This window comes from Pyricularia oryzae, chromosome 2 (assembly GCF_000002495.2).
Source record: "Pyricularia oryzae 70-15 chromosome 2, whole genome shotgun sequence".
Lineage (NCBI taxonomy): Eukaryota > Fungi > Ascomycota > Sordariomycetes > Magnaporthales > Pyriculariaceae > Pyricularia > Pyricularia oryzae.
The window spans coordinates 661,106-673,595 of NC_017850.1; the positions used below are offsets into that span (position 1 = coordinate 661,106).

Sequence of the window (12,490 nt, forward strand, 5' to 3'; positions counted from 1 at the left end):
AAAAAAAAAAAAAAAAAAAAAAAAAAAACCACCAGCGACGGTATTTCTTGTCGCGTACGTTGCCCTGGGTCGCAAGTTCTTCTTCGTACTACAAAGCCAGACGGAAGCTGGCGTTACAGACTAAGACATACTCCAGCCCCTTTTTTGGTTCAGCTCGACTTCGTATAATCGCAGGCGGAGTTTTATCGAGGGGATCAAATTGACAGATTACAATGCTTCACATCGCTGGATACCAATAATAGTTTCTGGCGCTTTTGCATTTAAAAAAGGGATCAATGCCGGAAACAAATCGCAAGGTCGGTAAACATGTGTCAGGAAAACAAAAAGGACAAGAAAGCCAAGGAGTCAAGCCATGGTTTGAACGAAGGTTTTCAGGGATCGCGTAATCTCACCCAAATGGCTTCGAGGGCGAAGCGCCACAGCTTTTGGAAAGGTCAGGTAAGCTTATCGGGCGGTCCCCTGAAGAAAGGTTTAGCGGGCATCTCGGTCAAGTCGAGGTAGCCGTCCTACGGTATCCGGCGTCATGCATACAGCAGACAAGGGTCTGCTTGCAGCGCGTCGAATTGGCAGCAAGGCTGACTGACAGGTTGCAGTGCACTGCAGTTGAGTTGGCACTTTTGTGGATAAAAACAACTGCAAAATAATAATGGTGAGAACGACGATTCTGTGACGTACTCTTGATGTTTTTACTCAATGGCGACAAAATAATGACCAAGCGAAAATTTGGAATTGAAAAATCGCAAAGAAAAAAAACGCAAAGAATATGATCACAGCGCGGCTCGAACCAAAATGCCAAAAAAATGTTGAGCTTCTCTTTGATTGAGCGTGTCATCCTTAGTGCAGGGGCCATGCTAATCTTCTCTGTATCGTTTCAAATTGACCAAATGCCCGAAGGCGAAAGAAGTCCAAAACAAAGTGACTTATGTACCTTGGACGGCCGTGTCCCTCTCCTCTGCACATTTGCCAACAGCACAGACCTCTGGCAGCACTGGCTTTCTTGCTGATCCTGAGCTGTCAACCGATGATTGCGAGACCATCCCTGGACCCTTCCTTTCCAGGCACATTAGCAACCCAAGGGTATGGTGAGTTGGGAAATCGCCACAAATAGATACCTTGGCATCCTTTCGCAGTGAGTGTCATAATAACTCTCCCGACCGGAGATTAAGAAGCCCTCTTGAACCTTCAAAATACACTTCATAAAGTGGAATGGTTTGCTGCTGTAAACCAAAGGATGACCCGACGAAAACTCCCATGTCGCGACCCCTCAAGCCGCAGAATCTCTTTCACCCGCCATCATCGGCGGCGTCACATATTCCGACATGGCCCGACCTTCGTTCGTGTTGTTGTTATCGCGCAGGCTCAACGGCGTGAGCCTCAGCCTAGTCTTCTCTGCCAAGCCGCGGGCATTTTGAACCTCTGTCCTGCGCTCGGCCTTTCTGCTCACATACAGCTCGTCAATTCGTTCCAGCTGCGTCCCCTTGGTCTCGATCATGTAGACGTACATGACGGCCGAGCCCAGCATGGTGCAGATGCTAAAGAAGAGGTACGTCCCGCCGACCGAGGCCGACAGCAGGATGGGCGTGACGAGAGCGATTGTGAAATTGCCGAGCTGTGTTTTGAGTGCGTCGCAGGGACGAATAATTAGCAATTTTGTTTCTGGGAAAGACAGTATTAAACCACCAAAAGCGAAAAAACTCACCCAGTTACAGCTCTGCGCCAACGCCATGGCACTGCTTCTCGTTCCCGTCGGCAGGCTCTCCGACACGCCGATGCGCATGCACACCGCCCAGGTGACGCTGTACGTGACGGCGAAGAGGTAGATCATGACAATGACCACCCATCTGCCTCCTCCAGCGTCGCCCTGGCCCGCGAAGTACAGCGCAGCCATGAGCAGCATCTCAACGGCGATAGCGACGCCTCCCCACATGGTCGCCGTGCGCCTGCCCCAGTGGTCGGCAAGCAGGGTCGCCGGTATGGTTGAGACCATGATGCAGATGGCCGAGATGCCCGACGCCAGGAAGGAAGTCTCGGCCTCGGCGAACCCGGCCGACTCGAAGAGCTTTGGTGCGTAAAAGAGCACGCCGTCGATGCCGCTGAACTGCTGCACCGTGAGAACAAAACAGGCAAAGATGGACCGTCCCCTGTACGGCCCGGAGAAGGCCAGCCGGAAGCCTCTAAAGGTCTGCGACATGGCGCCCATGAGCGTCAGCGCGCCCGGCCCCGTCTCTCCCCCGCCGGCGTCCGCCGCGCTCTTGTCGGGCCCAAACGCCTCCAGCCCGAGCTTCTCGCTGACCCGCCGCGCCTCATCCACCCTGCCGCGGATCGAGAGCCACCTCGGCGACGGCGGCTGCGTCCACACGGCCCCGCCCAGCACGACGCCCAACCCAGCCACGACGTACGGTGGCGTGCGCCACGTCCACTCGCTTTCCGGAGCCAGGCCGGCAACCAGGCCGTAGCACATGAAGAAGCCTATGACGAGGCCCAGCGTGAGGAGCAACTGGGCCATGGCGGCCCTGACGCCACGGCCGCGCGGGGGCGAGACCTCGACGATGTAGACGGACACGTTGCTCATGAACAGGCCCAGGCCCATGCCGCAGATGACGCGCGCCACCACCACCATGGCCAGGTTGACCGAGAAGCCCCAGATCAGCATGCCTGCGGCGTGGACCAGTGCACCGGCCGCGACGAGCGTCTCGCGCCCAAAGTAGTCCGACAGCCCGCCGGCAAAGGCGGCAATGATGCCGCCGGGGAGGAGGTGGCAGGCGACGATGAGGCCGTGGATCGTCGGGCTGAAGTTGCCGAAGCGGCTGGTGAAGGCCGGCATGGCGGTGATAGGGCCTATGATGCCCGTGTCAAGACTGCGAGACTTTTGTGTTAGTGGCGTGTCATGATGCGTAAACTTGAGTAGTATTGGACAACGTGGCTTTGTTTGCCTACCCAAATAGCATCGTGACGAGGGAGGACCAGAGGCACGCCCACACGTAGCCCTGCCACTTCCACGGAGCCGTGAGGGCCATGATCGGTGAATGGCAGGTTTAGATGTTAATGATGCTGTGTCTCAAGGAGGCAGAAGTCACACAAAATGAGTGCATGGGTGGATATGTGAGGGGTAGGTAGAGCACAACCCAAGCGACACCTTTGCTTGAGCTGGAAAGTATTTATATAAGGACGATTTAAAAATTAAAGAAAGCCAAAACGTTCACTTGACACAAGAAAGGCTGATGTCCAGCCTTGTTGGAAGGACACACTCGGCCCAAACATCCTTGCGAGGTGAGCTGATGGGTTGATAATAAATATGCAAAAAAAAAAAAAAAAACGGTCCAGTGTATAACATGGAGACCCAGAAATGACACGGTCATGGAGGGGCGGGCTTAGCCCGCACGAGATTTTTTTTTTTCTTTTTCTCGCTTTCTCATTTCTGGTGCGAGTGGAGGGAGGGGCGAAATACACTTGATTGCGGGCCTGGAGTTGCCCTCTTGGGTAGCTCCGATAGTGACGCCGGCGGCCGGCCTCTCTTCCGAGTGGGGTTCATGCTTGGTGTTATCGCTGCCGGGAGAGAACACGATATGCAACATGCAACAAGGGGGTCCGGAATTAGTGCTGACCTATGGGGCATCTATCAATCCACTATTATTACATACCAACAAGTCTAGATAGAGCTACTCCGTAGGCCAGATTATATCATGGGAAACAAGCAGTCGGTAACTTCCGACGGTCAATTTTGTTTATAGAAACCCCGCCTGTGCACTCATCATCAGCCCATCGCTGCAAAGGAAACCGAATGACGAGACAATGAGACAATATATGCATACATAAAGTACCTAGGTAGAAAATGGTAGGTACACCAAGACATATACACCGTGCAAAGCGGTGACCCAACCTTTCCTTCCAAAAATCCGAGAACCCCCTCACGTGATGGTATACCGCCCACTCGCAGGTGCACGACTCTCCGCATCCGCCGCCGCCATAGTCCCCTCCTTGAGCAACCTCGTAAGCTCCGACAGCGCGTTGCCAACCACGAGTTCCGTGTCGCCCTCGATGAGGATGTACAGCTTCGGGTCCGCTCCCGCCGGGGGATCCTTGCCTGGCGGATAGTAATTGCCCTTGGTGGTAATGGAGGTTCCCGTCGCCTCGAGGATCTTGGCCACATTCGTCCGGTTGGTGACGGCCCAGCGCGCCTTTTGCGGGAAATCGTTGATCTCGAGTGTCGCATGGAACGCGCCTGCATCTGGACCCTTGTTGTCGATGGGCTGGCCAGGTCTGAGTTGACCGGCTCTTGCCAGGCGTGCATTGATCTCGTTGATTGCCGATGCGGCCTTGTCGAGGGCTCCGCCTTTGCCACCCGCAGCCGGTGTTGCTGCTGCCGTGGGCGTAGAACCCCCTTCTGCTGCCTTTGCTTCGGCCTCGGCCTTGGCCGCATCTCGGGAGACGATTGCCGATGCAGCCCCAAGGATTGCGCTTGAAGCCTTGTCTGTCTTTTCGTCGTTCTTTGTAGTCTTTTTGTCATCTTCCGCATCATCCTCTTCGCCTTCGGCCTTGTGTGTCTTGCGCTCCCGGTTGCGGGCGGCTTCACGCTCCTTGTCCAGTTTCTCAAGACCTTTGCCACCAAATCCAGATTGATCCTTGGCTTTACCGGCCTTGACCTTTTCTCTGAATGCCTTGCGCATCTCAATCAACTTCTCGGGAACAGGCTGTCCGCTCTGTTCGAGAGCCTTGGCAATGCCAATGGCACAGTTTTCTTGTTCTTCCGTCACAAACGTTACCGCCGTGCCCGTGTTTCCTGCTCGTCCAGTTCGTCCAGCACGATGCACGTAGTCCTCTAAATGATTCGGTGCGTCATAATTGACCACGAGCTTCAGCTGTTTCACGTCCAATCCACGGGCTGCGACGGATGTGGCGATCATAACGGGGCAAACACCGCTCTTGAAGTCTGAAATGGTCGAGTCTCGATCGACTTGATCTTTACCACCATGCAAAGACATGCAGCCGTAGCCCTTGCGCAACAGCTCGCGGAGCAATTCGTCGGCCTTTTCTTGCCTCTCCACGAAAATCAGGGAGCGCACATCATCGTCGTCCTTGTAAAGCTCTCCCAAGAGTTCGAGCAGGCGGTTGAACTTGCTCTTCTCATCTCTTATCTCGACGATTTGTGTAATCTCGGACGCCACCACACTCTTGCCTCCTACTTCGATTTCTACGGGATTCTTCAGAACCTTCTTGACCAAGGCATCCATGATCTTGGGCATGGTCGCCGAGAAAAGAACAGTCTGACGATCTGGCCTGACGTTGGCAAAGATCTTCATGACCTGAGGTTCGAATCCCATATCAAACATTCGGTCAGCCTCATCAAGAACGATGTATGTGGTACGTCTTAGGCTGACCACACGGCCCTGATTGGCAGCTAGAAGATCAATCATCCGCCCTGTCGTGGCGACTACAATTTCTGCGCCGCGCTTCAAATCTGCAATCTGATCCTTAATGGGAGGACCGCCATATGCACAGACTGCACGGAGTCCCAGTGTTTTCAAGAAAGGCTTGCAGTCACGGAAGATTTGAACAGCAAGCTCGCGAGTGGGTGTAAGAATGAGACCAATCGGTCCCTCATTGTCTTTGACGGGCTCCTGGTCCTTAATGTGGCGGAACATGGGGAGCAAGAAGGCCATGGTCTTGCCGGATCCAGTCTTGGCAACTCCAACAACATCTCGGCCCGACATGATGACGGGCAAGGCCTGCATCTGGATTGCAGTTGGCTTGTCGTATTCCAGCTTGGCGATCACGTCAAGAATAGGTCGTGTGAGTCCACAGAGTGACCACTTCTGTACTGGTTTAGGGACGTCTTTTCCAGACACTTTGATCCCATCCAGTTCCAGGCGAAGTTCAGCCACCTCTGCTTCAGTCATCTCACTCAGCTCGTATGGCTCAACCCAGAAATTCTTGCGAACAGGTACAATGTCGAGTTTACTGTAGTCGATCGTAGGGATTTCCTTCTTTTTCCTTTTGGCAGCCATTGCCATGATAGCTTTGGCGTCGACACCTTCCTTGGTTGAAGCCCCAAACTCATCATCGTCGCTGAAGTATGCTTCAGGGGTAGGCAACACTTTCGCACTGCTTAATGTCTTAACAGGCTTGCTGGCGGGCCCGAAAGATGGCTCTGTCAGGTCGGCCATAAAGGCGTCCAGGGGGTCTACTTCGTCATCATCTTCTTTCGTATCGACGTCCATAGAGTCCGTCTGAGGCTTGGCTTGAGCTTCCTCTGGTGCATTGGCGGAGCTCACTGCAGGCTCACTGCCATTTACCTGGCCTTCTGCCGCAGGGTTCGCTTCGTCGGTTTCCATTGCCATGCTTTGCTGTAGAATTCTTTCCTCTCGTCGCTCGTGGGCAGCCCGAGCGGCCGCGGCGGCTTCCTCCTCCGTCCCAGCGAAGTTGTCACCATCCGAATCCTCATCATCGTCTTGATTGACATATGGCGCATCATCTGTAGTCTCAAGTGAGAGGTCTGGAAGTTTTGCAAGCTTCCGCTTGGAAATTTCCTCGTCGTCCAAATTCAACTTGCGCTTCGTAGGCACTTTATCATCATTGGACGCTTTACCAAAGCCGAAGCCGCTGATAGGTTTTCCTTGGGGTAAAGACGAAGCCGCAGACCCCTTGGCAGGTGCCGCTATTGAAACGGCAGTCTTCTCAGCGGCTCGTCCCTGTAACGCTCCAAGCACTGTAGGAGACTGATGTCGTGCACTTGCCTTTTTGGCAATCGCCTTTGGATCAAATTTGCCTCCATAGGGGACTGCCGGAGACGCATCCTCGGCGGACTGTGCGGTCGCTGGAGAAGCAGCCCCCGGGGATGTCATGGCTGAAGGGCTGCCTGTGGCCTTGACATCCATCTGCGCAAGTAACTGTCTGGTGCTACCAGCCGATGCTACGCTGTCCTTACGCTGCTGCTGCTCTGTCTCCATCTTCTTCTTTTTCCAAGCCTCCAGTTTAGCAAGCCGCTCGGCTTTCTTTTCAGCTTCTGTTTGCGCTGGGGTTGGTGCTGACTTAGCAGGCTGTAAAAGTATGTTAGTCAAAAGGTCTCGTCGCAGGTGAAAGATGGGTTCAAGGCTCACTGTTGTCTCTTTGGACTTCACAGCCTCTGAATCGGCCACAGATGCTCGAGGACGATCCTCGCCGCGGCCTTTTGGAGTATTGTTCCCGTCACGTCGGCTATTTGGACGGTCCCGCGAATCGTCTCGCCGGCTGCGCTGGTCCCTGTCGCCATCTCGGCTTCGTGGTCTATGCCTTGGAGGGGACCTGTCCCTGTCCCGTCGGTCACGCGACCGACGACGATCCCGCTGCGAATAGTCATCCCTTCTCCCTCCTCGATAGTAGTCGTCACGTCGGTCTATGGAGCGGTCTCGGGAACGATCCCGGCGTCGATAGGTGCCATGGTCGCGGTCGCGGTCACGGTCACGGTCACGATCCCGATCCCGATCGCGCTCCCTATCGCGCTCCCTATCGCGCTCTCGTTCTCGGTACCGGCGCTGGTGAGAAAGTATGTAAGCATCTGAGTCTTTTCCATGCCAAATACCAGAGCAGTGAATAGGGTATCTTACATCGGCTGGACTGCGCGAGCGACGGTGACGGTCTCGGGGTTTGTCCCGCGCGCCGCCGCGGTCACGTCTCTCTTCATCTTTGGCGTTCCTTCGGGAGGACTGCTGGCTTCCTGCAGGAGATGGTGAGCGCGACGTTCTGTGGCGAGCCATGATATCCTTGGTGGCTCAGATGCACGTGTTTTCTTGTTTGGTGAGATGTACTTCTTCTCGGAGGATGCTGCAAGTCACGGTTAAGCCTTCACCCCGTAGTGCCCGGGGAAATCTTTTTTTGCCCTGCCCGGCAAAGCGTCGTTTGATCGCCTTGTAATGCCTGCGATCCACCGCTCCAGAAAGCAGTAGGGCTAGGCGGCAGACTTTTGGCCAGGAGCTTGCGCGAAGATGAAGGTGATATCATTGATGCCTGTCCAGGCAGAAATATGGTGAACATGGGGGTCGACGTCGTCAAATTGTTGCAGCTTGTCTTGAACTAAGCCGAAGCAACGTCGGTGCACGGACCAGGAAAACTGAGGCGAGTAAGTTGCATGGAGCACGTGACGCATTGCGTAGCTGGCTGTCTTGCAGACGACGCGGTCGATTCATGGCACCAAATTTCTGCACGACCAAGAGAGGTACCGATACGTCAAGATAGGTATCTCAGACAAGATAATAAAAGTACCGGTACACTGCACAGGGGCACGACCAAACTCCACACACCGCAGCCTGACGCACCGCGTAGCTCAAGTTAATCCATGGGAACGAGCTCTTCCAAAGGTGGAGAGAGCTCCTGCTATATCAGCCCAACAGCTGCAAAAGCTCCGTTTGATCATCCGCCAATTCAGGCACTTGTCCTACTGTTAGCACTAAATTGCGCCGCCTCGCCAAAAAAACACCATCAACGACAGCGGGTGAACTCGAAGCCACAAAGGACAAAACTAACTGTCCCAAACAATTGAAACCAATAAGACCTCCCTTGTTCGCCGACGCCCGTCGCTGCGCGTGATCACCTCGCCCAGCATGTGGATCCGCCCAGCTACGATGATGCTGGCGACGGCAATGCGCGCCGGCGCGCTCACCTCGGGCAGCCGCGTGGCCAACGTCGCGGCCTACCGCCTCGTCCTCGCAGCCCGCCCCATGGCGACGGCCGCGGCGAACAAGTCAACCGCCACCACCACCGGCGCAGCAGCAGCAGCGGGAAAGGCAAAGGCAGCACCAAAGAAGAAGGCAGCGGCCAAGCCCAAGGCCAAAAATACGCAGGCCAAGCCCAAGGCGGTGAAGAAGAAGGCCGTCAAGGTCTCCAGACCCCCCCAGTCGCCAGAAAGGATAGAGGCCCAGAAGCTGGCCGCGAAGAAGAAGGCAATGCGCGAGAAAAGGATCGAACTGACTAGACTTGGCCTCTTCACCGAGCCGCCAAAAGAGCCGGAGGTCGCGCTTCGGGTATTCTTGAAGCAGTGGTGCGCTAAGAATTCGATCCCGGGGAAAGGACCAGTATTTCAGGACATGCATAATGCGTTCAAAGCTCTGTCACCCGCAGAGCTCCAGGTAAGAAGGCAACTTGAAACGTTTTGGTGTAGTCGTGTAAAATGTCTCTGGCGGCTGACGAAACCCACAACGTAGGAACTCGAAGAGACGGCGGCTAAGAACAAAATCTCCAACGAGATTGCCCACAAGGCTTGGGTTCAATCGCACACGCCCTCCGAGATCAATGAGGCCAACAAGGCCCGCCACTATCTCGCTCGCGTGTTTAAGTTGAAGTCAGTCAAGGGAGTTTGCCTAACCAGGGGTCACATCAAGGACGACCGTATACCCTCCTCCCCTCTGTCGCCTTATATGAACTTTATGAAGCTCAGATTGAAAGAATTGTCACATCAAGCACCTGACAACTTCCGCACCGGTGTGAACATGACTGATGCGGCTACCGCCTGGAAAAAATTATCGGAAGCTGAACGCAAGGTAAAGCCCCAGCAGACTGATATATTCGCCGGCTACTCAGACTATTCAGCTCTGTTTCACTAATGTCTTTCGTGGTGATGATGCTGACTGTTCTCTTGCACACCCACTAGGTTTATGAAGACATGTTCCGCGCCGAGCGGGCCGATTATGACAGGAAGAAGATGGAACTTAACCTATGATAGAGCTTGTTCGAAATCGCACTCTATTCCAGAAGCCGGTTCATGAAACTTAGTTCAGGGCCGCGGTCGATCGGTACTTTCTGTCAGGCACTATCGTTTTACAATTCATCTTTTTTTTTTTCCTTGTCCTTCTGTGTCAACCCCAAAGTTAGTCACCCAACCCAGTGGGTACTAAGGGAGCGCAAGCAAGATTCCCCTTTTTCGTTGGTTGTGTTTCTACTGTAACTATCGAGAGATTTTTCCAGGTTCAAGGTTTCCTTTTGCTTTGTCCAATGTACATTAAAGGCGGGATATATCAATTGTTGCGCACACTTCGACTTCTTTTTTTTTTTTCTGTTTCACGGGCGTGTTTGTTTGGCAGCGTGCATGTTAAGAGATATCTGTGCATTGAAGATTATAACTATAGGTATACAGTCATCAGAAGCGAAGCGATCTGCTCTCTCGTAAGTAGGAAGAGCATCTTACTTCAGACCATACTAAGAAATAGAAAAAAGGAGGGTATTTTTTTCTAAAATTCACAAAAAGCCTGTTTCCCAACCCATGGTTTCCAAGCAAAAGCCACCACCGATATGCGCCTCTATCCTGAAGAGATAATAAGTAGAAGAAATTCAAATAATTCACAAAACCGCATAGGCATGCCAAAGCAAAAGGTCATATTCCAACTCAGAACCCCAAGCAAACTCAACACGTCCACACACACCCTCATCTACCCTTTATCGCCGGAACGAATAGCAGACCGCCCCTACGCGCAGAAGTCCAGGTACAGTCGAGGTCGTATATCCTCCTCTCGCTGGCCATGTAGAGCAGCAGGTACATGTGGCCTGCCACGTGCCCGTAGCAAAACAGCTTTATCCTGCGGGTTGCCGCCGACTCCCTCATGAGCGAGACGCCCCATCCTGCATTGCCGGCGTGGACGTATCTGGCCAGGTACTCCCACGCAGCCAGCCGGCGATCTCCCAGCTCATTACAGTCCAGGATCCACCAGCCGCGCTCGAATGGGTCCGGCCTTTGGTCCTGCAGGAGCTGCAACCGGGCAGAGTACCGCTTGGCCTTGCCCAGGTCAGTTTGCAGCTTCCGCATCTGGGAGGTGAGCAAGTCATCCGGCGTAATGTGACGGATGGAGACGGGCGGCTCGGGGCCAAACACCTCATGGGCGTCGAACAGATGGCCATGTGGTAATTCATCTGTAGCCTTGTGGTTTTCCAACCGCTGCCCAAAGTCGCTGACGCTCCTTCCCACTTCCGGAGAGTTGTTTCGTGGCGTCCTCTTTGTTCTTTTGCCGGGGGGAGGCTCGGATTCTGCTCGGTCGGAACAGGTGATGACTGAACCAAAGCTAACATCCAAATCCTTGGCGTACCGTGGATATGCTGTCGGCGGCGATGAGGGTACCTCTATGATGTCTCCTCTGGGCAAGTGACTTGACTGCACATCTGCACTGCGTTGTGTGGCAGGCCTCAGAAACCTCCCCGGAATCGGTGGAGATGATGTGATGTCTGGCGAAATCGACACGACCCGTGAAGTACTTGCTGCTGCGCTGAGCTGTGAAGAAGGGGCTAGTCTTTGGCTTCTGCGAGGTGCAGTTGGTAAAGAAGAAGAACGCACCTCGATAGAGGGCCCCCGCCTCCGAGGACTTGGGCCGACAATTATGCGGCCTTGTGCAGACGTGGTTTGTCTTGATGAAGTTTTGGTAGGAGACAAAGATGCGCTAAGCGATTGCGTCCGCATTTTTGAACCAGAACTCAAAGCCGGCGAAGGATCGGCTACAGCAACAGACGTGTCATGGTCCAGCTTCTCAAGCTCGTATTCAATAAAGCGATCCGGGTCACAGAAGCGCTCAAAGCTGATGTCGTTGTAGGGCTGAGAATCTCCCACAGTGCTTGGCGGTGCCTCCCATGACTCTTGTGATTCAGTGGTAGTCATCTGGCTGTGCTTCTCTCTGCCGCAATCATATTTTCCCTGCCCCGGGTTCACGACCGGAGATCCGACATTGTCTAAAACGTCTTCAAAGGAGAGAGGCGGAGACTCGAGCGTCGCAAAGACGTGTACTCGGGGCGGTGTCACAACGGCCGGCGGGCTGTAGTCCAGACGAGTGATTCTTGCCTCCTCAAAGTTGAGATACGCGCTAGCTAGTTCACGATAATGTGCATCGTCAACCGCCAGGCTGGGAGCGGATATGTGGACTAAAATCTCAACATCGGGTTCAGCATCCTTGGGGCAGGTCATGGTATCCAAAACCACCCGCAACCAGGATTTAAAGCAATTCCAGCAAGCATTTGTTTAGTCTATGCTCTGCAAGACGAATGATATCGGATCGCTTTTGGCCTCCCCTATAGGGTTGGTTAAGGCGTGGGTGAGTTGTGGCTGCCTGAAGAGTGAGACAACTTAAAACAAAGCCAGATCCGCTCCGAGGGTTAGGGTCTTCGCAAGCGCACGTGGGCCGCTCATAAGCGCGCTCATCAAACGCTCTCTACAACATTTCAATTGACCAGTGAACAATTGTACATGCGATTTATGGAAGTTTTAATACATTTCTGTTAAGACTAGACTACGGAATCTTTTCTCTTGCAGTTTTGGTGCTACAAGGTGTTATTATTGTTGGGATCCAACTGGAAACATAACCCGACTATGGCTAACAATTGGAATTCCTAAGAGTGGATTACTTCAATCTTGGCCGAGTATAGGTCCGACCTGTACCATAACAACAATCTGTGACCGCATTGTCCCTTTATGACATTGACTTTTAGCATTTTTTAGTATGTTTCTGCCAGCTATATACATTAAGAGATAAGCATTTGCACC

The 12,490-nt window shown here is 53.5% G+C and overlaps 6 protein-coding genes across 6 annotated transcripts; 2 read left to right on the top strand and 4 right to left on the bottom strand.

Moving 5' to 3' along the window:
- Position 1: 1 nt before the first annotated feature.
- On the top strand, positions 2–681 carry MGG_15531 (uncharacterized protein; the record flags this gene model as incomplete). Its single annotated transcript, XM_003713436.1, has 2 exons — positions 2–438; positions 655–681. The coding sequence occupies exons 1-2, from the start codon at positions 307–309 to the stop codon at positions 679–681; spliced, it is 159 nt and encodes a 52-aa protein (XP_003713484.1). The 5' UTR covers positions 2–306.
- A 72-nt stretch (positions 682–753) lies between these two features.
- MGG_04372 (uncharacterized protein) lies at positions 754–3,289 on the bottom strand. Its single transcript, XM_003713437.1, has 3 exons — positions 2,938–3,289; positions 1,700–2,858; positions 754–1,609 (listed from the first exon to the last, which is right to left on the bottom strand). Exons 1-3 carry the CDS (start codon positions 3,015–3,017, stop codon positions 1,265–1,267), a joined length of 1,584 nt encoding a protein of 527 aa, XP_003713485.1. The 5' UTR covers positions 3,018–3,289; the 3' UTR covers positions 754–1,264.
- A 619-nt stretch (positions 3,290–3,908) lies between these two features.
- Positions 3,909–6,947, bottom strand: MGG_15532 (pre-mRNA-processing ATP-dependent RNA helicase PRP5; the record flags this gene model as incomplete). Its single annotated transcript, XM_003713438.1, has 1 exon — positions 3,909–6,947. One exon carries the CDS (start codon positions 6,945–6,947, stop codon positions 3,909–3,911), a length of 3,039 nt encoding a protein of 1,012 aa, XP_003713486.1.
- A 425-nt stretch (positions 6,948–7,372) lies between these two features.
- On the bottom strand, positions 7,373–7,660 carry MGG_15533 (uncharacterized protein; the record flags this gene model as incomplete). The annotated part of the gene is made up of 2 exons (XM_003713439.1): positions 7,373–7,511; positions 7,584–7,660. 2 exons carry the CDS (start codon positions 7,658–7,660, stop codon positions 7,373–7,375), a joined length of 216 nt encoding a protein of 71 aa, XP_003713487.1.
- A 534-nt stretch (positions 7,661–8,194) lies between these two features.
- On the top strand, positions 8,195–10,227 carry MGG_04374 (uncharacterized protein). The gene is made up of 3 exons (XM_003713440.1): positions 8,195–9,101; positions 9,177–9,512; positions 9,623–10,227. The coding sequence occupies exons 1-3, from the start codon at positions 8,577–8,579 to the stop codon at positions 9,689–9,691; spliced, it is 930 nt and encodes a 309-aa protein (XP_003713488.1). The 5' UTR covers positions 8,195–8,576; the 3' UTR covers positions 9,692–10,227.
- Positions 10,065–12,052, bottom strand: MGG_04375 (uncharacterized protein). The gene has a single exon (XM_003713441.1). The coding sequence runs from the start codon at positions 11,912–11,914 to the stop codon at positions 10,394–10,396; it is 1,521 nt and encodes a 506-aa protein (XP_003713489.1). The 5' UTR covers positions 11,915–12,052; the 3' UTR covers positions 10,065–10,393.
- Between the last annotated feature and the right edge of the window lie 438 nt (positions 12,053–12,490).

Bases quoted from the DNA above. Each gene is read 5' to 3' on its own strand.
- MGG_04372 (XM_003713437.1), bottom strand. From the start codon at position 3,017: ATGGCCCTCACGGCTCCGTGGAAGTGGCAGGGCTACGTGTGGGCGTGC. The intron at 2,859-2,937 runs GTAGGCAAACAA...AAAGTCTCGCAG, and splicing joins CTCGTCACGATGCTATTTGG to TCTTGACACGGGCATCATAG. The intron at 1,610-1,699 runs GTGAGTTTTTTC...CTCAAAACACAG, and splicing joins TGGCGCAGAGCTGTAACTGG to CTCGGCAATTTCACAATCGC.
- MGG_04374 (XM_003713440.1), top strand. From the start codon at position 8,577: ATGTGGATCCGCCCAGCTACGATGATGCTGGCGACGGCAATGCGCGCC. The intron at 9,102-9,176 runs GTAAGAAGGCAA...CCCACAACGTAG, and splicing joins TGTCACCCGCAGAGCTCCAG to GAACTCGAAGAGACGGCGGC. The intron at 9,513-9,622 runs GTAAAGCCCCAG...CACACCCACTAG, and splicing joins TATCGGAAGCTGAACGCAAG to GTTTATGAAGACATGTTCCG.
- MGG_04375 (XM_003713441.1), bottom strand. From the start codon at position 11,914: ATGACCTGCCCCAAGGATGCTGAACCCGATGTTGAGATTTTAGTCCAC.